This window comes from Pangasianodon hypophthalmus, chromosome 24 (assembly GCF_027358585.1).
Source record: "Pangasianodon hypophthalmus isolate fPanHyp1 chromosome 24, fPanHyp1.pri, whole genome shotgun sequence".
Lineage (NCBI taxonomy): Eukaryota > Metazoa > Chordata > Actinopteri > Siluriformes > Pangasiidae > Pangasianodon > Pangasianodon hypophthalmus.
Genome location: NC_069733.1, coordinates 4,736,158 through 4,762,666, shown reverse-complemented (window position 1 = coordinate 4,762,666; position 26,509 = coordinate 4,736,158). Strand labels below are relative to the sequence as shown.

Genomic DNA, 26,509 nt, shown 5'->3' with positions numbered 1-26,509 from the left:
ATGTCATAATTCTGTTACTGCTGTTACGGAAATGTGTGTTAAGACAATAATAGAATATGTTCATGAATTTTGAGAAGATGTTTGTTTTTAAATTCTGTTACCGAAATGGAACGTGATGATGTCATAATTCTGTAACCGAAACGGAACGTGATGATGTCATAATTCTGTTACTGAAATGTGACTTGATGATGTCATAATTCTGTTACTGAAATGGAACGTGATGATGTCATAATTCTGTTACAGAAATGGAACATGATGATGTCACAATTCTGTTACTGAAATGGAACTTGATGATGTCACAATTCTGTTACTGAAATGGAACTTGATGATGTCACAATTCTGTTACTGAAATGGAACTTGATGTCATGAATAAGTACACTTCAAATAAATAACAATTTAAACGTGTCGTTGAGAATTAAATTAAGGAATTCAATGAAAATGTGTTAATAAAATAGGCTTTTCGCTCAGTTCTGAAAAAAATGTAAGCCATGCAGCTTTAGAAAATGATAGAAACACTTAGATGTGTATGATATGTTGAGGGATATTTGTTTTATTATGGTAAGAAACCTTAAATTCACAAACTAGCCTAATATATCTGAATTCAGCCTATATAATAACAGGGTAAAGAATAGCAGACTATGTTGCTGTGTGTAGGGAATTATCGAGTGTTAAACCTGAAAAAAAAAAAAAAAAGTCACAGTTGAACCCTGGTTTAAATTGCGTCTGCAGTATTTGTATTGCATGTGTGCTAGGTCTTTGTATAGGCTGTAGGAGTGTTTACACTGGCCTTACCCAAACTGCACACAGTTCGATCTTTTTAAACTAAACTGCAAGTGTACAGTTTCTATACATCAGTTTCTATATAGCTAGAGTTTGTGTTTATTTCTCTCTACCGTTTGCAGTAATATGTATTTAATCCAGAGGGTTTGCTAGGCTGCATCCGATTGGCTAGAAATAAGCCATGAGACCTGAGCAGGCGTGTTTCCTGTTCCGCCCTGTGCGCTGGGGCTGAGAGGTGCAGCTCTTCTGCAGCTCTGCACAGCTCTCATTCCCTCTCACACAGCTCTCATTCCCTCTCACACAGCTCTCATTCCCTCTCACACTGCTCTCATCCTCACACAGCTCTCATTCCCTCTCACACTGCTCTCATCCTCACACTGCTCTCATCCTCCCAGCCCGGACTGCATGATGTCTGCAGCACCTGCTGTCTGCCTCTGCATCCTCGCCTGCGTCCTGGCCTCCGGTAAGAGCACTTCTGCACATGGAGTATTGTTATGATGCCCAGTAACGCGTGAAAACGAAACAACAACAACAACAACAAATAATAATAATAATAATAATAATAATAATAATAATCCGCCATTAGTCATGAGAACGCACCGGCAGCTGTTAGTGTTAACTAAAATCACATCTTAAACTGATCATCTTCGGGTTTTTGCTTTTCTCTGTGCTCTCTTGTTATTTGATTCCTCCCTGGACTCCTCCCAGTGCTGCTGGAGGCTGCCTTTATCATCAAGCTTTCAATGTTTTATTTTATTGTTTTTATATACAGTCTTTAAAATGGTTCTTGACCCGATGTTTTAAGTGGATTGTTGTGGATTGCGAAATAAAATGCCTTTTACAATGTTAAAGGCAAATTCTCCTCCTTTCTATGATTTGAGTTAATTTTATTCAAATAATGGATAAGCAATAATCAGCAAAAATAAAGCAGCTGCAAAACCATGTGAACTAATATCATCTATTGTGACCAGCGTGGATATGTATCTTATATGTGTATATAAGTGGAAATAAAGGCTTTACTATAGAAAGTGATTCTGGCTTTATGTAGCGTTTATATACTGATACACAATGTCCATGTTACTACAACAAAATAACTTCGTAAATGTACGTTTCAATTTAATGAGTTTGACGTAAATCTACCATTATTTACTTACTTACTTTTTGTTGAACTTACATATTTTACATAAGTGGAAATTCTGCCCTTAATTGAAATACAGTATGTTGATGTATGAATTACTTTTTTTTTTCAGTGTTTTTATAGACCACCTTGCATTTTTGAATTCCACCATTTTCTACCTATTATTCCTTCTTTTAGATGAATGACACCCAGAGAGTTTCATGACTTTCTCAACAGTTTCAGATTTCATGACTGAGTAGTGATGGTAAAATCTCTGAAGAATGCTTGAAGAACCACTGAGGAACCTTTGACTTTTGTTTCATTACAGGACATGCAGGAATCATCGGGCCTTACCCTCCACCCCTGAAGACCTCCAGCCTTTCAATGGTAAGTGATTCTTGTCATTTTAACTCTATTGTTAGTAACCTGGACCATGAATATTACTTTAAATAAATAATAAATCAATAAATCACTGTTTGTTGCATAAGATATGATATAAGGATGAGTGTGTAAAAATTGGTTTTTATATAATTTTAATATAATTTACTATATGGTATGAAAGGATGGAAGACATTTTATTATGTGCTACATTGTGGTGCTTAATCTTAAAGTAAAGAGGAAAGATTTCTGCTTGAAATAACAACTTTAGATGTGTCTATCATTATAAGGCTAGATATGAAGAGGTTCACTTCTTTTGTATAATTAATGATATTCGTGTGTAAGAAGTAAAAACATTCAGAGAAACATTCAGAGAAATAAAATAGTGTAATGAAGACCTGAAACCTTGTTTGAGTTGCACTGTTATCTCACTTCTACATTATTTCTGGACCTAAAAACAGGTTGTGAAACTTCACCATCTTATTATAACTATCCCTGCATTATGAAGTGTTTTTCTGGTTGTTGATGACATGCAGTACACAACAGTACACAATTTGCAAATGCTGTCTATTACAGTGATAATGATAGAGTAAATAATTCACTTTGTTCACGTTTGTTACACCGGTGACTGTATTTCACACGCTCCTTCTCAGTCACTGCTGATGACGTGTTATGGAAGTGTCAGCGGAAAATATCAGCCCAAATGGAGATCAAACCTAGGGGTGTTTCACTGTGTGTAAATTCCTGACACAGCTATCACTTATAGACTGCGGCTAGAAAGAAATCAGTTCCAGCCTCGCTTCTTCATACTGTGTATTTTTCTTACGACCGTTGGTGGTGGTGTTGTGCTTGCTGCCACAAAAATTCAGACATTTCTTAACAGAAAATAATCTCATGTGGATGCCAAAAATGACTGTACTGATGTTAAAGATAAACACATTTCTACCTGCTGCTCCTCAGCTGAGTAGGCTGTATATTAGAGAGACCTATGTAACTATTACCAACAAACCGGAATCCTGACACATACAGTATGTGAAAAAAAAAAAAAAAAACACTAGACACGGAGGTATACTTGTATACTTGACTGATGTATGTAATAAAGTCATTGTATATTTGGGACCAAACTGATACCTATCTCTCTTTGTAGACCAAAAACATGTGCTCTGACTGTACCAGGATCATAGAGCTTTTTTCAGATATGCTCTCCCATCCAGAAACACAGGTGAGTACAACTGTGTGCGATTATGACAATTGTGCACGATTAACCACTCTGAGCAACCAATGCTATGTTTGCAGAAGTGAAAATGTCATTGCCATTTCTTCTAAGTTTTAAGGAAGTGCAAGCAGTGGTGTGCCTATTTTAAAGACTATGCAACATACAAGAATAATATTAAACTCGGACTCACACTCTCATTTACAGGACCTGATCCAAGAGACTCTCAATGAGCTTTGTCATCGTCTTCCAAGTGGCCCGGTTATTAACGAGTGTTTGGATTTTGTGAAAAAGTATCTGCCAATAGTCATACAAGGATTCACTGCATTCACTGTAAGGCCACACATCGGTACAGATATTGGGTATATTTAAATAGATGTTATAATTGTACTGCTATAAAATCAAAAGTTTTGGCCAAAATCGTCATCCATTGTTGTCATTAAACAATGAAATAAGGCATATTATTTGTTCTGCAGGCACATAAGGAGGGAGAGATATGCATGGTGCTCGGACTGTGTGCTGTTCAGCCAGAACAAAAAGCTCCAGAGTTGCTCAATGTTGGTTTGCAGGAAGCTGGATTAGTCCGAGTGCAGCCTTCGACAGGAACCGGTCACGAGGTATGCAGCTGAGTTTAAGAGTAACAGTGTCTGTCCTGTCTGTTTTACATGTTTTATGTGTCTGCATGGTTTCCTCCCACTTCCCAAAAAACATGCAGGTAGGCAGACTGACTATGTTAAAGTGTGAATGTTTGTTTCGGAATGTGTGTGTGCATGGTGCTGTGCAGCAGATTGGCATCCCATTCAGAGAGTCTGAGCCTCACACTCAGTGTTCCTGGGAAGGGCTCCGGATCCAGGACAAAGTGGTTCCTGAAGATGATTGAATGCATGAACGACCTGTCCTTTTTTAAATTTATACATGTGCTATGATCATCCTCTTTTAACATCTCTCCCTGGAACTTTCTGCCCCCACAGTTACAAGTCAGCCCGCAGTGCACCTTCTGCCTTTTCCTCATCAAAAAACTGGAAGACATGTTGCCAAAAGAGAGAACCGAAGTAAGACTTCCACAAGCTCTTTTTGGAAAACAAATTCAATCAGTACGTGTGCAGGCTGCTCAAAGAATGCAGTATAAAATATAAAATAGTAACAACTGTTTTAGGAGACTGTGGTGAAGCTTCTGGAGAAAATCTGTGACCACTTGCCTGATCACTACAAAGAGGAGTGCGACAATTTCCTGGAAAAGTACGGCAAGCAGGTCATTGACTTCCTGCTCAGTTCTGCCACTCCGCACACTATATGCACGCTGCTGCATTTGTGTCTCGGACAGGACACACCTGCTATGGGTAATTATCGAAAATACATTACATTTTCAAAACTAGAACACATCCTGAATAAAGATATAATTTTCTATGCTATGTTTTCTGGTTGACAAAAAGGAAAATATACTTCTATTTCACAATTTATCTAGTAGCCTATTTATTCAGGCCCTCTAGCGCAAAAACAGCTTGCGTATAAAGAACATAGTGACAATATCAACAAAAGCTTCATGTCATGCCGGTGCGTGGTATCTGACAGTTATAACGTGAGAACGTGAGGATTGGAGGCTTATGGGGGAAAATATCGCAATTGAGAGGATTTAAACGCTAATCAAAAGATTGAAAGAGGCCAGAGGAAGAGCGGGGCTAGAAGTTATCAAAGAATATTCATACTACATTATACTACAGCTATAGAAATGAATGAATGCTATATTTTCTACAACAGCAGCTGTGACATAGTACATCTGTACAGTATGATGTGTTATTCTTTAAAAAAAAGATCATCTTTGGCAGATCACTGTAGTATAAAAGGAATAAAGACTCAAGACTTCAGAAAAGAATCAATTCCTTATGTAATTCCTTACATAGAAAGGGATGTACTATTAGTTTGAGCTTTTTTCATTAGTGTATGCACTTGAAATACAATGTTTGACCATTTTTATTATTTAATTTACAATAGGTAATTTTGTTAATTAAAATATTTACTAAATACATATCTTTGTTCTTCATAAGAGTAAGCACTTAACTGTACTTCTGCACTTAACTTTACTACCTCAGTAATAACTGTGAAATCTCATTTATTTAGCTTGTATGTTCACACTCATGCGTAATCGTTCTACTTTTTTTCAGTGCCGTCTCTGCCATCAGACTGTAAAACCTGTAAAATCCTGATGATCCTGACTCAGGTTCATCTGGGCCAGAATGCTACTGAGACTCAGATGACCTCGTTGCTCTGGAAGACATGCCACTTTCACCCAAATGCCCTTCCAGGGGTAACAGTCCTAATAGTGGCATTTCATCTTTGCAGCATGAACATCTGATTGTTTAAGGGAATACTTCTGATCAATTTTTCTCTCTCCGTGTTCTCTTAGTGTGAGCCGTTTATCCAGAGTCATGTCACGGCACTAGTGAACATTCTGAGCAAACGAGAAGAAGCTGTAAACGCATGCCAGGTAATTTAACAAATCAATCCAATAATCTCCTTTCTCAGCTAAATTGCTTTGGTTTTGTATATTCTCTGATCACAGCAGAGACCGTACACTAAAATGATTCTTCAGGGGTTCTCAGCTTCCTAAAGGGGTCCACTTTAATCTCTCTTTGATAGACTAACATTTAAACGTTTAGTGGTTCCCAGAGAGGAACATGCTGCAGAACCACTGAATTACCCTTTTTTTTAATATTAAAAAAAAAAATCAGACGGTTGTTAAATTTTTTAATAATATAAATAGCTTGCTTTTACATGCCAGCTATGCCTCTTGCAATATAAAAGAGAACTGTGTAGACAGGTTGTAATTTATAAGGTTTTTTTTTTATACAGTTTTTGGTGAGGCTTCATTTATTCATACTCATATTTTCTTCTCTACTTTATTAGACATTCTTCTGTGTGGGACATGAATAACACGATGGACCTTCAAGCAAAGAACCAGTAGATTTTTTATTTGCTCCTCTATTTGCTATCTTGTGATTTACGATATTAAACTCAATTAGGCTAAAGTGAATATTAGCCTAACAAGATCAGACTTCTTTTTTCACAATAAAAAGATACACAATAATGAGAACAATCATGTAGCCAAACCTCTAACTGTAAAAATGGTCTTTTTCTGTAATGGTAATGCAATATATACAGAAGACCACACTTTCGCTTTTTTTTTTTTTTTTTTTTTTTAAATAAATCCTGATTACATAATTGACATGTATCTTGTGCTCTGACCTGAAGTTTATTTATTTATTTTACACATTTTATGTTTACACATACAGTATCTATAATGAGTTTTCAGCTTATTGCCTAACGTTCCGTGTAGCAACACTCACTGGCCTGTAGATTATTATCTTTATGTGATGTAGCCATTTTCAATATTTAAATTCAAGTCATATTTGAGATTTACACACCATGTTGCTATGAAAGAATCAACATTTCTTTATGTCAAAACAAAAAGCAGCGTGGAGAGGTGGTTGTAGTATTATGTAGAATTTAGTGTTGCGAGATTGGAGTGGAGTTTTTAGCAGTGCAAACTGCAGCAGTTCAGAAAAGGCAAAGCAAACATTATGTAGCTCTAAAAGATATGTGGGATTTCTTCAAAAAGGAACAAAAAGCATAAGCAATGTTTGTAGTACATGTGAATATGTAATTACACTGTTACATTAGTTAGGCTAGATATCTAATGTAAATATAGACTTTTCCCTTTTCCATCCATCCTTCTAAATAAGAGCTCAGAGCTTCTATAGTATAATCACACCTGATCTGACACACCTGTGATTTCCTCAACTGAGAGAGAGAGAGAGAGAGAGAGAGAGAGAAACAACATACTGCTTGTTCTCCTTCAACGTGTGAATCACCAGTAGTTATGTAATGTTTGAACAAAGTTTATTTTCAGGAACAAAAACCCTATTAAATGTTAAACTACCTAAGAAGGAAGTAGGAGGTGGTGAATTTTCTTTTGTATAGAGTTTTTTTCTGGCAAAAATCATTTTTGTCTGGTATTTATTTGCATATTCTGGTGTGATGTTGGGGGAATTACCTGCACATTTATGCTGCACCCTATACAAATTATTTTCTCCTTAAATTACCATCTCTTTACTACTGTCACTGGAATGAAAATATAGCAATACACTTCACATATATTATTAAAATGTTTAATAAACAAATGTAACAAACCTACACAGCACTCACACAGAAATACAAATTAATTGGAGCAATAATTAATATTTATATTACTGAAGAGTGAAGTGAAAACGTGGTCCAGTTCTGGTTTGTCATCATGTCTTTGAGGGTGTATCATCACGCTCCAGTATGGCTGTCTGCACCACCGTCCATTTCTCGTCTCTTCCAGATCTGAAATGCAGCAACATTTACGTTAAGTTTCACCTTAACTGAACTGTCAATACATCAACTAGCTATGTTTCCAATATACTTTTGATGACACTGACCTGTATATACGCTTCTGACAGTGTGATCATCTGAGGCAGGATATCGGTTACCTGCAGGTCTTGGAGCTCGTACCACTTCCCTGTACCCTGTGAGTGTTCAGTGTACAGATTTCAGACAAACTTTTACATTTAAAAACTACGTATATTAACATGAGCCAAACTTGATCAGGTGGTTTAAAAGCACTCACGTGATGCAGGACATGAATTCTGTATGATCCCTCTGTTGGCTTCCCATCATGCACTATGTTGGCTACCAAGTCATAGGTTGTGTTCTTCTCAGTAGCTTGGGCCTCTTCTGTTAGATACTCACGCAGGTCAACATTCCTATCAAACATTTTCATGAAAATACAGGAGTAAGAAATCAGAATAATAGGCAACTCAAAAGCAAAAACATTTCCGCCCCCAAATTCACAATAATCTCAAATCAAGCCTTTAAACACTTAAAAACTTATGGATTATTCTCAGAAGATGGTGTCAAGCTGCATGTTCAAGCATTTTTTTGTACAAACGTCAAAAAGGGAGAGCTTACGTGATGGGGAAATTGACGATGGTGGGATTCTTTTCAACGAAAAAGTTATTCTTTGTGAATCGCTTGATGTAGAAGATAAGGTATGGAGGAAGTCGGGTTAACTGGAACCTTTTGAGGAAGTTCTCTTTGTAAGTTTTGTATTCCTTTGATAGAAAGAGAGAGAACACAAGCAGACTGAATACCTTAAAGAAACAAGTAGTATTGGTACAGTGTTGTTACTGCACTTGCCATACCAAGCCTCTCTGAGTAAGCAATCACTATAGAAATAATAATGTATTAGAAAGAAGGCATTTATATATCCCTGTGATTTGCCTTACAGCTAGAAGAGAAGAAAATTAATTAACACCTTCTGACCATTCAGATTCGAGAATTCAGCTGCTGTGGTGCAAAGCCATTTAGACGCTTTTGGTAAATCTCAAGGATGTACTGTCTTCACAAAAAATGTTAAACATTATTATATTATATTATAAAACATTATTATATTATATTACCACTATTAAAAAGTGTTTTCCATTTCATATACTCATATATACTACTACTCATATATACTACTATATATATAAAAAGATATACAACTACTTAAAAGAAAACATCACGCTCTTATAGCCGGTACCTTTTCAGTGATGCCGTTGAACTTTGCCAGAATGTTGAAGAGAGGAACCTGAGGGATGATGAGCTGCTCTTTCTCATCTTTGTAGAGCGGTGCTGTAGGTAGGTCAAGAGTGAGGTACAGAAAAGTGGACTCCAGCATCTCCTCCTGATACTCCTCCTTCTGCAGCAGCGCCTCTTTCTCCTCTGCAGGCTGTAGCGGAAAGAATCAGTGTGCAGTAGCATTTATTAAACTGTAAAAGTCTCAATTAAACTTTGTATGCCAGGACTCCAGGTTCCTCCTTGTTCCTGGACAAATCTGAACCTCAATTCTTATAGTACTGTCAGCAGGGAAACCTGAATATTACAAAAAAGTGCTTGGCTGACATTAAAATAAATGTCAAATTAGCAGCTACACATTTTAGACTCTGCACTGGTACGTCCCAAACCACAAAAAATGTCAAAATAGCCAAGCAAGCAGCCCACAATTGTGCACAAGCAGTTTTTCAGCGTGGATGGATTTGGATTAAAAGGATCCATTTAGATTTAAAATACATTTAAATTTAAACATACCCATCTACATGCTGAACATATGGAAAGATGTTAATGCAGTCTAAACCTGGCTTAGAATAGAATCTTTTCAGCATTTCATCTCGAACAAAATCTAATCTTGCAGTATGCAACACCTGAGTTGTTTGAAACGAGACAGTTAAAACCTGTTCAGACTCTCGGTGTAGGGACACATGTGGCTGACGCAAGCACTTTAAATACCGACTGTTGTATAAAAACAGCCTGGAACTTGCAGCTGTTCCTGATTCCAGTTTTCTACACACTACAATTGTCATGCTGTTTTCTAAATAAAAACACTGTTTTAAAAAACCTGAGAGAAGCATTTGTACCTATGAAGCCATTTACCACATGACTGCAGCACTCAGAAACCATTCAAGTGTTACTCACCAAATCAGGGTGAGGAAGTTTCTTTGAGAAGATCCGCATGGACCCCTGGAAGACTTTTGTGAGAATAGCTGGAAAATATCAGTAGGAACATGTTTTATTGGGCAGAATTAAGCAACAATAAGAATGCTGCTGCACATACAACTCTTCCCATCATCGAAATAAACATGTGCATCTCTGTTATGTACAGTATAATACTGTAAAGTACTGAGACAGCAGAATTCTAAAAACTTTACACACTACAATTATAATTCCTTTATACAAACAACCATGCTGAAACTCACATGGTTTCTTCTTGGTTCCACCCAGAGCTCCATGCAGTGCATTTAGGAACCAAGAAAGAAAGTCCACAGCATCCCCTACAGGACAAAAAGAGCATAACAGCTAGCTTATAATCATCTTTTCCGGATCTCCATTTCCATGTGAACAGAAAGTACTAGTGCAAAGCTGAATGAAATGCTCAGCTTGGCACATTGGTCTGCAGTGTAGTACCTTGCTTGGTGATCTGGAAGGTCTTCTTACTGCAAAGCACCACAGCCTGCAGCATTTCATGTGGCGAGACGTGGGCCTTAAAGTTGCGTGGGTTCCAGAGCTTGCGCATGAGCTCGCCAAAGCGCTGCACCAGCAGGAACATGATGTCGCCGGGAGGCCGCCGGATCCCACGGTAGTTCTCCTCCTCTAAGAAGTAATTGCGGAGAGGAGGCACGTTGCACAGAGCCTTTAGGAAAATGAAGAGGCAAAGGAAGATTTCTTCACTCCATGAAGAACAAGGAAAACACTACAGGACTCCTGCCACAACCAGGTAACTTCAGTACTTTAAATAAGAATTAATACTCAATACTTGCATACTATCAACTATCATTTGCTATCATACTATCAACTATCATATCATTTAAATAAAGGTTAAATAGGGTTTAGACCATTAAACATGAACAACATTGTTCTAGTTATGTACACAGAGTGCCAGTCAGAGTGCGAAGCGTGCAAAACAATTTAGAAATAATGACAAGGTGGGTCAGGTGATAAAGATTTGTCAGCTTTTTTTACACATTTACTTTGTTAATTATTTGATCATTTACAGTAGTAATGGTTTCTTGTAATAATCTATACAATCTAAATAATCTAAAACGTCTACACACCCCTGTTAAAATGGCAGGTTTTTGTGATGTAAACAAATGAAACCAAGATAAATCACGTGAGAACTTTTTCCACCCTCAATGTGAAATTTCAACAAATGAAAATTAAGTGAAAAACAATCAGAAATATTTTAGGGAAAAATAGGAATAATAAAAAACTTGCAATAGCCTGGTTGCATAAGTGTGCACTCCCTTTTATAATTGGGGCTCTGGCTCCGTTCAGAATGAACCAGTCACATTCATTCTCATGCTCAAAAGTAATTATTATACAGCTGTCATAAATGAAATTATTCTGATTAACCCCAAATAAAGACCAGCTGTTTCTGTAGGATTTTCTTCACATCTTCTTGGTTTCATCCAACTGCTGAAGCCATGGTCCGCAAAGAGCTTACAAACATGTACAGTATGTCACTTGTTGAAAGGAACCGACCAGGAGAGGGGTATAAAAGAATTTCCAAAACATTAGATGTACCTTGGAACACTGTGAAGGCCATCATCAACAAATATAGAAAATGGAGAGCCACAGTGACATCATCAAGAACAGGATGTCCCTCCAAAAGAACAAGACAAAAACTTACCAGGGAGGCTGACAAGAGACCTACGGCAACCTTAAAGGAGCTGCAGGAATATCTGATAAGTACTGATTACTCTCTGCATGTGACAACATTCTCTCATATTCTTCACATATCTGGGCTGTGGGGTAGGGTGGCTAGACGGAAGCCCTTTCTCACAAAAAACATCCAAGGTCAACTGTTATGCTCTGATGAGACCAATTCCAAAAGGTATAATAAGTCCATAATTCCGAAAGTTATGTTTGGTGTGAGGGACAAAAAAAAAAAAAAAAAAAAACATCACCTAAAGAATACCATACCCACAGTACAGCATGGTGGTGGCAGCATCATGCTTTACGGCTGCTTTTCTTCAGCCAGAACTGGTGCTTTTATGAAGGTGGAGGGAATCATGAATAGCTACAAATACCATTGATTTTAGTGCAAAACCTTCAGGTGTCTGCTAGTAAGAAGAAGATGAAAAGGTATTTCACCTTTCAGTATGACAATGACCCAAAGCTTACATCCAAATCAACAAAGGAATGGCTTAACCAAAAGAAGAGCAATGTTTCTGAATGGCCTAGCCAGAGCTCAGACCTGAATGCAACTAAAAATCTGTGGGGTGACCTGAAGCAGGCTGTGCACAGGACATGTCCTTACAATTTGATGGACCTAGAATGTTTTCGTACGAAAGAGAGAGAAAATATTGCCAATTCAAGATGTGCCACACTCATAGACTCTTAGCCAAAAAAGACTGAGTGGTGTAATATAATCAAAAGGTGCTTCAACAATGTATTAGTTTAGAGGCATGTACACTTATGCAACCAGGTTATTTATTTTTCCTATTATCCCTAAAATGTTTCTGATTGTTTTTCCACTTAATTTTTATACACTGTAATTCCATATTGAGGGTGGAAAAGATCTGACATGATTTATCTTGGTTTCATTTTTTTTTTACATCACAAAAACCTGCTATTTTAACAGGAGTTATTTTAACTGCCCCCCACCTACAATCCCTGCCGGACCTGAGACTCAAACCCACAACCTTCAGGTTACAAGACTGACTCTCTAAACATTACGCCACTTTTAAGGTTGATGTTAAAAGTGAATGAACTTTGCTTGTCGTTTAATGCTTATAGAATTATAATTAGAACATTAATCTAATCATTAATCTATAAGGAAACAGCGTAAATGCAAGGTAGCGCCACCGCAGTCCTCTGAGTCCATTCAATACTCTCAGGTTTTCATTTTCAGCTTGGGTAAAATGTTCTCATCCTTCTCTAGTTTAGAAAATGGTGGAATCATTTTCAGCACCAGCAACAAATCATAAACTAAAGCCCTATTTGGAAAGGATTAAATTTACATGGGAACCTGAAGCAATTCCATTATTTGAAGGTGTTTCTCCTGTGATTTAATTCTGTCTGGATGTTGGTGTTTTTCTCCCTCTTCCCCCAAATTACCTACTTTAACCAACAATTTGACTGGATAGACATGTGTGTGATTTTGCAAGCAAGTGTGTATCCCCTTCCAAAATCGATTTGAGAAAAGAAAAAAAAAAAAAGATGAATGCTTTGGAGGAAGGTTTGGAGGAAGGTTTGGAGGAAGGTATGGAGGAAGGTATGGAGGAAGGTTTGGAGGAAGGTTTGGAGGAAGGTTTGGAGGAAGGTTTGGAGGATGGTATGGAGGAAGGTATGGAGGAAGGTATGGAGGAAGGTATGGAGGAAGGTATGGAGGAAGGTATGGAGGATGGTATGGAGGAAGGTATGGAGGAAGGTATGGGTCTCATAACTTTGTCTCCCCGTTGCCTATGATCCCGTTAGGAGGACAACTCTCTTGCTGATTAAATTGGCTGTTACAATGTCAGATAAAGTCAATATATTATTGCTGTAAGTTCATTAATCATCTACTTTCAGATGCTGCTAAATACATAAACATGATAATATGACCATGTGTGACAATCAGTTCTTTTGGAAATAGTTACAACAGCCTGCAAAACCTCATCCATCCTGCATTAACTTAACTGCCAACTGGACATGACATTAGCAACACTAATCCTATCCAGATAGGGCTGATGACATGTTATTGTTTTAGCCTGACTGAATGGTTTATCATTCATACCTGTAGAACTACATTGGCGTAGTCATTGGCCTTGATATTATTGAGGCCCACAATACCAGGCAGGTACGTTGTGCCATCGTAGGCCCTGTACAGCTTCCCCTGCTTTTCCAAATTAGCAATGTGCTGTTTGGTGAATGTTGGCTTCAGCACATACTGCAGGGAGAAAAAGTTTATTAACACTTATGAAATCACAAAAAAAATATTTATGAAAGACAAAAAAACCTAACACTGAAAGCAGAGTTAACTGGGCAAGTAAAACATGAGTTAGTAAAATGTCACAGATCTATGTATCGGTTCACTGAAGTAGATCTGGTAGATTGCAGTGGCCTATGCTTATATGAAATACACAAATTTTGATGTCTAGGGCTCCTAATGTTGAACAGAAAAGCGTCTGCTCTATCATCCACAGGTTGTGAGTTAGAAACCTGAAGATGCCACAACCATCCGTGTCCGAGAGCCCAAGAGAGCAAAACTGGCCATGCTCTCAGAGAGGGAGGGGTGGCATACTCTCTCCCCTATCAGTCACAGAGACACTAACCAATCGTAGACGTCTGTGAGCTTATGCATACAGACGGGGGCGGATAACGCTTTCCTCTGAGTGTGTTACGCCACCCCCTGACATGAGCAGCAGTTCGGAAAGATGCCGTCGGCTAAGAGGACGCACATGATAGCCTTCGCCCTCCCTGGTTGGTGGCTGTCATGTGATAAGGGAGAGATGCCTGATGGGTGGGAATTGGCCAAGACTAAATTAGGGAGAAAATTTTGGGGGGTGGGGGGGTCTGCTAACCATCCCTCCTGTCGGATATAGATTATTCCAGGCAAATGGGCCAGTTAATTAAGTGTCATATGCACTGAAACTTAGCAGGAAGGTCTTTATATTCACAGAACAGCTGCATATTTCATCTTTCTTTATTACTCACAGTGATGTCCTCAAGAGATGAATCAATGATCTCGTAGTTATCCGGTAGGCAGTAGAATTTGAGAGTGTGAAGATTTAAGAAGACATGATGTGTGAACTGAACACTGTGGGTGTAGGCATGAGACTTCAGGCCTCTCCCTGAAACACATTAGCACAGACAATCCTTTCACTTATGATATTCACACTGAACATCCTTTCAACACACTTAGTGCCTGTCTGTCTTTGCTCTTCTACACCTGTATACTGTAATGATTAATTCTGGGTGTCTCCCACAAGAAGATGGTTTCCCTTTTGAGTTCGCTACCTCTCAAGGTTTCTTCCTCGTGTGGTCTCAGGGAGTATTTCCTTTGACAATGTTACCTCAGAGTTTCTAATAAAGGATCTAAATCTATATCCAGCTTTCTGTAAAGCTGCTTTGTTACAATGTCTATTGCAGAAAGTCCTATATAAATGAAACTGAAATGAAGTGAAATGTATAAAGCAGCATAGTTTGTATTAACATTAGCATTCGCTCCTACACTTGGGTTCTAGCTCTGGCTGTGTGCTCCAGACCCATTACAGCTGATTATTTAGTGCATGGATAATTGTGCAGAAAGACCAGAGCTGTTTTGGACTTCTGCACTCTCTAGTTTATCATCACTACTTATCCTAAGAATGACACAAAGACTGCATTGTGTGATCTTTAACACTGCATTTTTCATAATCATTCATGAGCTCTTACCTTGGAAATATTTTCCGCAGATGAGACAGGCGTAGACGTTAATGTGCGAGAGAGAGATTGAGCACAGTTTTTCAAAGTCAAAGTCCAAAACACTCCTATAAAGAGAGAGGAGAAAAGTATTTGTATGTAGATTAACACTATTATGTTCATACTGGAAAATAACGACTAAAGGTTTTACACTCCGACCTGTTGATTGTGTCGAGGTAGGGACAGTGTCGGCTTCTTTTGTCTTCAGTGTCATGAGAACGGGCCACTTTCACTCGCACCTCTGACAATCACAACACAGACACAAATACAGCAGTCATGGCATTTACTCGCTTTACTTTTTGGTTGTAGGAATTGTTTGATGAGAAATCAGCCAAGCATTTACTCTCGGTTGTATTTACTAAACAGCTTAAAGGAGAAGTCCACTCTGACGCACATTACATATCTGCGAAGTGCTTAGTGAATATGGTGTCAGTTTGTTTGCTAATAAAGTGTGTATGGGGAATGAGATCTCATGTGCATACATCTGCAAGTTTATTTCGTGGAAATGCTGCTTCGGAGGATCTTCCTGCAGCACGCCTCCAAAACTTGAAGATGGTGCTCATGGTTTTATGTTCAAGTAAATCAGATGTGTAATATTTTAGTGTCTCAGCTCCACAGGAAAGGAGATTTCTGAGTACATTGAGGACAGAGCACTGTATTACTGAGCTTGCTCAGTGTGTGTTTAATGGTTAATCTCTTTAGCTATTAAACACTGATTCTCTATGACAAGCTACATAATTTAATAGTAATTACTAATTTGCTAAGAGAATCTGTGTACATCATTTTGTACCTTTTACAACCATTTCCATGTGCTTTTGTGGACAGCTTGTGTGTAATTGTAATTACCTTCACTGAATGTGTTATTGTTTCTGCACATTAGGGTTTTACATTGTCTTAATTATTATATAATAAATACTCAAACAGCTTAAACTGGTAAAAAATACAAATATTATTACAAACTCCTACGCTGTATACACTGTACACTGGAAATGTAATACTAAAATACTGAGAATTTAAGCGCTGTAAGTTGCTATTTATTACACAGCACTGTGTTTTATAAAAATTATTATAAACATAGTATTAAAACTAGCCACAGCTACAACCTCAAACAGCTTGCATGCTTGTGTGTTAGCATGCTAGCCACATTTACTCGCCTGGAAAACTGAAATTAGCCTATATTAAAAAAAAAAAACAAACACACACATATTACCTTCCTCTTCTTCATTATCGATATCCCTCTCCCGTTTCACGTTCGCCATTGTTTTCCCTTTTTCACGACCAAGAAAAACACAAACAAATACAAACTCTGAGGCCACTGAATTAGGACCGCCGGATTTTTTTCCCACCCATATTCCGCTAAATCTGCCTCCTGCGCTGGCATTGGCTAGTACTACCCGCTGTTCCGGTCTAGGATTGGCTTAGCAATTTATACCAAGTTCACTGTCCAATTGATGAACTCGCTGCGGGTATCGCTTGGCCAATCCTAGCGGAGAGGGCGGGATTTGTATGAATACGGGTGAGGAATAAACGTCAGTACTGCGTTCAGTTCGAATGCACTAGGATTTCCCGGCTACACCAGCTAGACAAAAAAAGAAGATGGACGATAGTACACTTACCCGGGATCTTAACGTAAATCAATTTACAAATATAGGTCTTTTGATAGTTATTGTTCTATACTGTTGCTTATACTGTTGAATTACTTCACATAGATATAGTGAGCGGAAAAGGTCACTTTTAATTAGTGGGATATATATTCTATTGCGTTGTTTTTTTCTTTGTAAAACTCCGAGTGTGTTTTTTTGGCCAACACATTAGCCCCAGCCACAGAGGATGCACTGGAGTGTTTTGCTCAGTTAGTTTCTTCTTGTTTGACGCTCTGGGATATGGAAGTTTTGCAGAATGACGAGGGAGAAACACATAAATACAAGCCGGGGGGTCGCTTGGATATGAATCACGGTTTCCTGCACCATATCCGGAGAAATCAGATTGCCAGGTAACTTATTAGCAAGTAACGGTAACTAAACAGACAGTTAGCTAGCGGCTAACATTAGCCTTATTAAAGAGAAGCTCCTTCAGCTTAACTGTTTCTGTTTTATAACCTTCTTACTGCACTGTGTGGCTCTAATAATAAGTGTGGACACAAGTCATCGATTCTGATTCATCATTAATGACTTTAATTGACACTCATTCAACCGTGCCCATGCTCTCTGTGTGTGTGTGTGTGTGTGTGTGTGTGTGTGTGTGTTGAAGGGATGATTATGACCGGGAGGTTAAACAGGCTAAAGAGCAGCAGAAGCGCAGACACACGGCGGCCCCGCGGCGACCCCGCAGACCAGACCGGGAGGTTTACCATCCCCGCCATCGCAGTAACACCCTCTCTTCCTTCCACTCCATAATACACACACACACACACACACACACACACACACACACACACACTCATTCAGCTGACACTGTACTGTGCCACCTGCTGTGTGGCTCACTTTGCAGGTGCACAGTTACTGACTGTAGCCCTGTGTTTATGTGCACAGCTGGTCAGCACTCCCTTATAACCACTGAGCAGATTTTATCTGTGAGATGGATCATTCTCAACACTGATACAGTGCTGTGTGTGTTGGTGTGTGAGAGAGAGAGACACCTGTACGTATGTGTCCTGTACGCATGTATCAGGCACAGCAGCTCTGATTGGGGGTTTTAAACATTGTGTAAACTCACTGGTCACTTTATTACACGCTACACTATTATTACTACATGGCATGGTTCGGGCCCCTCAGGTCCAGGAAAGGGAAATCTTAATGCACCAACATACATCAACATTCTAGACAACTGTGTGCTTCAAACTTTATATCAACAGTTTGACGAAGGGCCACATATGGGTGTGACGATCAGGTGTCCACAAACATTTGGCTGTATAGTGTATGTCACGTCTTTTCCTTATACAGGATTCGTCATCTTCTTGGAGGACGGCGGTCTTAATGCGATCCCAAAAATATTTCAGCAGATCAAACTGAGTACTTAAAAAAACAAACAAAAAAAAAAACAGCAGAACCATTTAACATATGAAAACAACTGGCCCTAGTTGAGCTTTTTTTTTTACACATAAACCTTCACAGCTTCTTGTCGTAGCCAATCACATGCATTAATGTAAATGATTTAGCTGAACGCAGCTCATCAAACAGGAAAGAGTTTTACTGTCTCTGGTCTGATGGAAGTGATGACAGTTCATGCTAATCAGTCCAGAACTTGTGGTTTTTTTTTTGCACATTTTCATCACCTTTCAAACTGTGTAGCTGTCACAGTAAGACACTGCTATTTTCATATTTATATTGACTTACTACCCTTACTGTAACACTTTAATTTCCCAGCATCTTATAGCATGATTTATACACCAATCAGCCATAACATTAACACCTAATATAGTGTAGTTCCCTCTTGTGCCACCAAAACAGCTCTGACTTGTGTGTGTGTGTGTGTGTATATATATATATATATATATATATATATATATATATATATATATATATATATATATATATATATAAATATAAATATAAATGTATATGTGTATATATACACACACCGATCAGCCATAACATTATGACCACCTGCCTAATATTGTGTTGGTCCCCCTTTTGCTGCCAAAACAGCTCTGACCTGTTGAGGCATGGACTCCACAAGACCTCTGAAGGTGTGCTGTGGTATCTGGCACCAAGAGTTTAGCAGCAGATCCTTTAAGTCCTGTAAGTTGTGAGGTGGGGCCTCTATGGATCGGACTTGTTTGTCCAGCACATCCCACACAAGCTCAATCGGATTGAGATCTGGGGAATTTGGAGGCCAAGTCAACACCTTGAACTCTTTGTCATGTTCCTCAAACCATTCCTGAACAATTTTTGCAGTGTGGCAGGGAGCATTATCCTGCTGAAAGAGGCCACTGCCATTAGGGAATACCGTTGCCATGAAGGGGTGTACCTGGTCTGCAGTAATGTTTGTGTAGGTGGTATGTATCAAAGTAACATCCACAAGAATGCCGGGACCCAAGGTTTCCCAGCAGAACATTGCCTAGAGCATCACACTGCCTCTGCCAGCTTGCGTTCTTCCCATAGTGCATGCTGGTGCCATCTCTTCCCCAAGCTGCGATGAACTGTGTGTTCTGACGCCTTTCTATCATAGCCAGCATTAACTTCTTCAGCAGTCTGTGCTGCTGTAGCTCTTCAGTGGGATTGGAACAGATGGGCTAGCCTTCACTCCCCACACCATTCAGTGAGCCCTGGATGCCCATGACCCTGTCTCCAGTTCACCGTTACTAACCACTGTGTATCGGGAACACCCCACAAGACCTGGACTTTTGGAGATGCTCTGACCCAGTCATCTAACCATCACAGTTTGGCCCTTGTCAAAGTCACTCAGATCCTTACGCTTGCCTTGTTCACTTGCTGCCTAATATATCCCACCCCTTGACAGGTGCCACTGTTATGAGACAATCAGTGTTCACTTCACCTGTCAGTGGTTTTAATGTTATGGCTGATAAGTGTATTTTATTTTAGAATAACCCTGCTGTAGACTATCAGCAGTGTCAGGTTCTGACCACAGCATTGCTACAGGCTGGATATTCTGGGTTGGTGAATTGTTTTGAGAAATCCCAGTAGTGCTGGTGCTTAATAGAGTCACTGTCACTGCTATGCTGAGAATGATCCACCTATATAATATAATTACAATCAAGTTGTCATTGAGTGTAGATGAAGAGTGGAACAGTTGACCAGTGCAAACAAACATGGTAGAAGAAATCTCTTCTTTTTTTATATAGTGGTCAGTTTGGACTGTGTTCAAGTATTTGGTCCAGAACAATTGTAATTTAGTACCATGTTAGTACCATCTATCACAGTAGGACACTGTTACTGTTCCAGCCACAGTGTCCTGTTCCAACAGTAAAAGAAGAACTATATTATAACCTTTATGTTTATTACTAAAGGACATTGCAGATTTGTGTTGGAAGCAGGTGTTTTGGGGAGATGATCAGTAATATGTTCATGCCTGTTTGTGTGAACGCTGGACTGCAGGCAGCTCAGAGGCTGGGGCTGGTGGGGAGGTGGAGGAGTGGAACGAGAGCGGCTCGAGCACAGAGCAGGAGAACACGGGCACTGAACTCTTCTGGCTCGACTACCAGGCTGACAGCGGACACGTAACATCCTTCCTCGTCTATAAGGCAGGTACTCGTAGTCCTGTAGTCTACATTATGAGAGGAGGGATGAAGAGAAAACACATTGAATTGAAGGATTGTGTAGTATGTGTATGTACAGTTGCACAAGTCGATCATGTTTGTGGCCTAATGGTTGGAGTCTCGGACTTGTAACCTGAAGGTGAACCTGAAGGTTGTGGGTTTGAGTCTCAGGTCTGGCAGGGATTGTAGGTGGGGGGAGTGAATGACCAGCGCTCTCTCCCACCCTCAATACCACGACTGAGGTGAGACCCTTGAGCAAGGCACCGAACCCCCAACTGCTCCCCGGGTGCCGCAACGAAAAAGGCTGCTCACTGCTCTGGGTGTGTGTTCACGGTGTGTGTTTGTGTGTTCACTACTGTGTGTGTGCACTTGGATGGGTTAAATGCAGAGCACAAATTCCGAGTATGGGTCACCATACTTGGCCACACGTCTCTTCACTTCACTTCAATGTTCGTATTTGTTTTAAAACTTTTTTTGGACAGTCGGCTTCTCAATCTAAACATTTTTGTTCAAACTACAACTCCTGGCAAAAATTATGGAATCACCACACTTAGAGGATGTTCACCCAGCTTTTTTACTTTATAGCAAACAAACAAGGACATTTTTTTTTTATTAATGGCATGTCTTTTTCCAAATCAAGTAGAGGAAAAAATTATGGAATCACTCAATGTTGAGGAAAAAATTATGGAATCAATTTTTAATTTCCATTTCTAAAACAAATACTGGGACAAGTCTAAAAATGCTAATAAGTCAGCAGTTAAAAGGGAGTGCTTACACACTTTAATGGGCTGTTGGACTTGGCTAATTGAAAGGAAACATGGCTCCAATGAGAGAGTTGTCAGTTGAAACAATGGAAAGGATTATAAAACTTCTTCAACAAGGAATTTCAACATGGAGTGTGGCCAAAGAAGTTGCTCCCAGTCAGCTGTGTCTAAAATTTGTTGCAAGTATAAACTTAATGGGAAGGTTATGAAAGGTAGATATACAGGCAGACTAAGGAAGATGTCAAAGCATCAGGATAGAAAACTCAAAGCACTATGCCTTGAAAATAGAAAATGCAGGAGTCAATGTTTGTGACAGAACTGTAAGAAACCGGCTGAATGAAATGAGATTTACATATAGAAAAGCCAAAAGAAAACCAGCACTAACACCAAAACAGAAGAAAACAAGGTTACAGTGGGCTAAGGAGAAGCAATCATGGAGAGTGGATGATTGGATGAAAGTGAAATACAGTGATGAATCATGAATCTGCATTGGCCAAGGAGATGATGCTGGAACTTTTGCCTGGTGCCGTTCTAACAAAATAAAGATGACTGCCTGAACCAATCAAATTTCCCAACTCATTTCTGATATTGGGTTACATGTCAGGTAAAGGACCAGGGGAGATGGCAGTCATTACCTCAGCAGTCAATGCACAGTTGTACAGTGTATTTTTGGACATTTTCTCATTCCATCCATAGAAAATAGGTTTGGTGATGATGAAATAATTTTTCAGGATGACAATGCATCTTGCCACAGAGCAAACAGTTTTAAAGCTTTTTTTTCAGGATAGGCATATCAACTCAATGACATGGCCAGCAAACAGTCCGGATCTCAATCCCATTGAAAATTTATGGTGGAAAGTAAAAAAAACTGGTCCATGTTAAGGCCAGATTGATGGGGAATATTGTTTTTCATTAGTGAGGTCTATGCCTCAAAGAATAAAAGCCAGAGGAGGAGCAACAAAGTATTAATTGTGTTTTTTTGTTGATGATTCCATAATTTTTGCCAGGGGTTGTAGATAAATTAGCTCTGAAGTTGATTGTAGGAGCCTTTAACTCTGTTATGTTCTTTCATTATTAGTTATTTTATGAATGAAAGACTTTCATAGTTTGTAAAACCAACATGTGAGCTTTTACCGCTGTCACGTTCCAGTGTTTTGGCATGTTGTGGGGAAAAAAGTGACACACAGTGTTCCACTTTACCTAATCATAGTAAAGTAATATGTATATGTAATATGTAAAGTAATATACCTAATAATAAAATAACATAACATCATAAAATTCAGTGACGAGACTATCGTAGCTAACAGGCATCACGCATGTCTAAATCACCTCAGCGTTGAGAGAAATATCTCAGACTTGCTGATGTGTTTTCTGACACTATACGACACACTGCAGTGTAAAAATAAAGAAGCACATGTATGGCTAAAGTAGTTGTAGTGGCCACTGAATGAACTTTTCTTCCTCAGTACACAGTTTGGCACATAGTCTGCACAAGCATCAGCCTCAGAAGGTGCTAAAGCTTACAGGTGGAACGGTGTTTTAGAAGTGATTCAGATGATTACATTTCATTTGGTCATTCATTAAGCCACACTTGTTCTGCCATTTTATGGCACTGGTTATTTACTAATGGTGTTACCGAGTGGTTTGAAGTGACTGTGCAATGATTTAGACATTTACAACATGCTAAACCAGTGACTCAGCTTTATATTTACTTTTTAGCTGCATTAGGAAGACAGTTTAGCCACTTTAAACATGAAACATATCTCAGCTGATGAACTATATTTGTGATAAGGGGAAGATTGTGTGCATTTAATTTCTTTTCCCCCAAACCGTACCCTTGAGAATTGATTTGCATTAGGAATGTGTTTGTTTATGAGTTGCTTTCAGATATCATTTGTCTTTCAGCAAGTCTGGCACATCACATTTATGATAAGGGTGGATGAATCATAAATTTATTAGCTAGTCTACTGTTCAAGTAAAAGCTGCAGTGTGGAAACTAATTGACTAGGCTGAAAAGCGTAACCTGACGTAGTAACATACGTACCAGCTAGTTAAATGCCTGGACATAAAACCTGCTTTTTCCTGGCACTCAGGCTAGTGAATTATCCGCCACTGCAGTATTCTGATTGTGCACTAACTTTCACATGCAAGGTAACATTTAACTCGTACTGGATCGAACAACTTGAACCTTCCTGGATTGAACATCTCATTAGAGATATAGTCCCCTTTTACAAGAGCATTAGTGAGATCAGGCTCTGATGTTGGTGAGGAGGTCTGTGGTGCAGTCAGTGTTCCAGTTCATCCCAAAGGTGTTCAGTGGGGTTGAGGTCAGGGCTCTGTGCAGGACACTCGAGTTCTTACACTCCATCCTTAACACATCATGTCTTCATGGAGCTCGCTTTGTGCACAGGGGCATTGTCATGCTGGAACAGGTTTGAACCTCTTAGTTCCAGTGAAGGGAAATTGTAACGCTGCAGCATACAGTCTGTACAATTGTGCTCTTCCAACATTGTGGCAACAGTTTGGGGAAGAACCACATATGTGTGAACCACATATAGCATATTTCATTTAATAATTTCACTTTTGTTTTTTGTTTTATTTGCTCGTTTTTACAGGAGGATGAGCCAGAAAGTGTAGTAGAACGGGTGGAGCAGAAGAACGTTCTGGACACGGCTATGAGGGCAGCGCTGCTGGCAAGAATCAGCCGAGAAATGGATAAGCGGCGAGACAAACGCTGAGGTTTGAAAGGAAAGCAATGATGGATGGCTTTATACAACAATAAAGACAGTTGTAATGTGTGAGATACACACACTCACACACACACACACACACACACCGCTGAGTCTGACAGAATCTGATAGGAACTACAGGAGCACCAAGAAAGCAACAGTACAGATGTTCATGCAGATGTTCTTCGTCTCTGTACACAGATTTGAAGAGAAACGGGGAAGTTTCACAGTGAAAATGAGCACCACTTTCTACAATATAGAAATAATCTCATATCATATTTGATTTGATCCCGTTGTTAGGATGGTACAGGGGATGCGATGTAAGCGCACTCAAAAAACAAGAAGCAGAATGAATGACGTTAAACATCTTTAACATCGAGAGTGATCAGATCTCATCCATGTACATCCGGACTTTTATATTACGCAGTAACTGCACATCTTTTCACATTGTTTGAGGATGTATTGTATATAATATTATGCAGTCTTGTAATGTTTAGCTCAGGACTAGATGCAAAAGGTTTCAGAAACTAAACGGTAATCGTTTTTCAATTGTAGTAGTTATGCAGAGAAAACAACAAAACCCTGCCACATGACACCTGACACTTTTTTTTTTTTTATAACCAAAACTGCAGAAAAATCACATAATGGTTCAGGTAGAGATGTGTAGTTCCTCAGGTGCCACTGAATGGGTGACATTAAAGAGGTCGTTTCCTCATATTTCATACACAGACGTCTTATTAATGTTTATTTATGATGGTCACGTTTTGTTTGAGGAGAACTTCTGTCTTACTGTTATCTTTTCACCAGGAATGATTTATAATATTGAACTGTATGACTTTTTTATGACAGTGAGTTATTCATCAGGACTTCTTTTGGATGTAGGAAGAGATTTTTTTATTTTTGTAACCGTGTTCTCTGTGCTAAAATATATAAAGCATGCTAAAGAATCAAGTTGTTGTTTTGATCCTGTGTGTGTGTGTGTGTGTGTGTGGGTGGATGGATGTATGCATACAAGCTGAAAAACTTTCCCTCTCAGTGGTTCCTCTACTCAAGGGTGTACTTTAGATTTTAAAGTATGTTATGAAGTCAGCTACTATATCACTCAGAGCTGTCAGCCTGTAACATCGTACAGCAGCTCAATGCTTATAAGAGGGAACAAATTTTCAAATCTCTCTGCATTAACAGGAAAGGACTTGTACCGAAGAAATATACTGTGCAATCCAGGTTGTAGATCATGGTGGCAGGGCTGGAAGTACCAGCCAGACGAGTGAATCCAGCTCTGCATTACATGCTGATAATCAGTCATACACTATATATTCCTTTTTAAAATATTATCACTGTCCCTGTGTTGCAATCAACAATGACTTTAGTTTTGGGGTAATTATTACATTTATATTTTTTATATTTTTTTATATATATATATATATATATATATATATATATATATATATATATATATATATATATATATATATATATATAAAATCAGGTCTGGAAGTATTTGGACAATGACAGTTTGTGTGATTTTGCCTTTATACACCACCACAGTGGATTTGAAATAAAACAATCAAGATGTGAACGAAGTGTAGACTTTCAGCTTTTAAGAGGTTCCACAAAAATATGGCATTTACCCTTTTTAAGCAAAGTACTTCCATTTTCAGGGGTTCAAAAGTATTTGGACAATTGACTGACAAAGTTAATTGACCAGGTGTGGTCCAGTCCCTCGTTGCTTGAGGACAAATGCAGATAAAAGGTCTGGAGTTGATATCAGGTATTGAGTTGGCATTTGGCAGCTGTTCGACTGTAGCTACTAATATGAAGTCCAAGGAGATCTCAATGTAAATGGAGGAGGCCATCATTAGGCTGAAAAACAACATAAATCTATAAGAGAGATAGCAAAAACCTTAGGTGTGGCCAAATCAACAGTTGGGTACATTCTTAAAAAGAAAGAAAGCACTTCTGAGCTCAACAACATCGAAAGGCCTGGAAGACCACAGAAGACAACTAAAGTGAATGATCACAGAATCCTTTCCTTGGTGAAGAAAAACCCCTTCACAACATCAACAGAAGTCAAGAATACTCTGGAGAAGGCAGGCGTATCATTGTCAAAATCCACAATCAAGAGACACCTTCATGCATGTAAATACAGAGGGTTTACAACAAGGTGCAAACCACTGGTAACATTCAAGAACAGGAAAGCCAGATTAGACTTTGCCAGAAAACATCTAAAAAAAGCCTCCCATGTTCTGGAATAAGATTCTTTGGACTGATGAAAGCAAACTAACTTGTACCAGAATGATGGGAAGAGAA

The 26,509-nt window shown here is 38.9% G+C and overlaps 3 protein-coding genes across 3 annotated transcripts; 2 read left to right on the top strand and 1 right to left on the bottom strand.

Moving 5' to 3' along the window:
- Positions 1-984: 984 nt before the first annotated feature.
- On the top strand, positions 985-6,713 carry sftpbb (surfactant protein Bb). Its single transcript, XM_026939878.3, has 10 exons — positions 985-1,243; positions 2,226-2,284; positions 3,423-3,497; positions 3,696-3,821; positions 3,965-4,105; positions 4,460-4,540; positions 4,645-4,828; positions 5,651-5,793; positions 5,893-5,973; positions 6,393-6,713. Exons 1-10 carry the CDS (start codon positions 1,186-1,188, stop codon positions 6,417-6,419), a joined length of 975 nt encoding a protein of 324 aa, XP_026795679.3. The 5' UTR covers positions 985-1,185; the 3' UTR covers positions 6,420-6,713.
- Positions 6,714-7,640: 927 nt separating this feature from the next.
- Positions 7,641-16,893, bottom strand: usp39 (ubiquitin specific peptidase 39). Its single transcript, XM_026939877.3, has 13 exons — positions 16,699-16,893; positions 15,648-15,729; positions 15,462-15,556; positions 14,742-14,878; positions 13,822-13,974; positions 10,512-10,737; positions 10,304-10,378; positions 10,023-10,090; positions 9,091-9,279; positions 8,478-8,620; positions 8,137-8,272; positions 7,949-8,035; positions 7,641-7,853 (listed from the first exon to the last, which is right to left on the bottom strand). Exons 1-13 carry the CDS (start codon positions 16,745-16,747, stop codon positions 7,800-7,802), a joined length of 1,494 nt encoding a protein of 497 aa, XP_026795678.3. The 5' UTR covers positions 16,748-16,893; the 3' UTR covers positions 7,641-7,799.
- Positions 16,894-17,042: 149 nt separating this feature from the next.
- On the top strand, positions 17,043-25,150 carry c24h2orf68 (chromosome 24 C2orf68 homolog). Its single transcript, XM_026939879.3, has 4 exons — positions 17,043-17,481; positions 17,739-17,854; positions 20,546-20,691; positions 24,086-25,150. Exons 1-4 carry the CDS (start codon positions 17,372-17,374, stop codon positions 24,206-24,208), a joined length of 495 nt encoding a protein of 164 aa, XP_026795680.1. The 5' UTR covers positions 17,043-17,371; the 3' UTR covers positions 24,209-25,150.
- Positions 25,151-26,509: the final 1,359 nt, after the last annotated feature.

Excerpts from the sequence above, each read along its gene's own strand:
- c24h2orf68 (XM_026939879.3), top strand. The coding sequence starts at position 17,372 with ATGGAAGTTTTGCAGAATGACGAGGGAGAAACACATAAATACAAGCCG. Across the intron at positions 17,482-17,738 it reads CGGAGAAATCAGATTGCCAG|GGATGATTATGACCGGGAGG; the intron begins GTAACTTATTAG and ends TGTGTGTTGAAG. Across the intron at positions 20,692-24,085 it reads CATCCTTCCTCGTCTATAAG|GAGGATGAGCCAGAAAGTGT; the intron begins GCAGGTACTCGT and ends TCGTTTTTACAG.
- usp39 (XM_026939877.3), bottom strand. The coding sequence starts at position 16,747 with ATGGCGAACGTGAAACGGGAGAGGGATATCGATAATGAAGAAGAGGAA. Across the intron at positions 15,557-15,647 it reads TACCTCGACACAATCAACAG|GAGTGTTTTGGACTTTGACT; the intron begins GTCGGAGTGTAA and ends CTCTCTTTATAG. Across the intron at positions 8,273-8,477 it reads ATCGTCAATTTCCCCATCAC|GAATGTTGACCTGCGTGAGT; the intron begins GTAAGCTCTCCC and ends AATGTTTGATAG.
- sftpbb (XM_026939878.3), top strand. The coding sequence starts at position 1,186 with ATGATGTCTGCAGCACCTGCTGTCTGCCTCTGCATCCTCGCCTGCGTC. Across the intron at positions 3,822-3,964 it reads AAGGATTCACTGCATTCACT|GCACATAAGGAGGGAGAGAT; the intron begins GTAAGGCCACAC and ends TTTGTTCTGCAG. Across the intron at positions 5,974-6,392 it reads AAGCTGTAAACGCATGCCAG|ACATTCTTCTGTGTGGGACA; the intron begins GTAATTTAACAA and ends CTACTTTATTAG.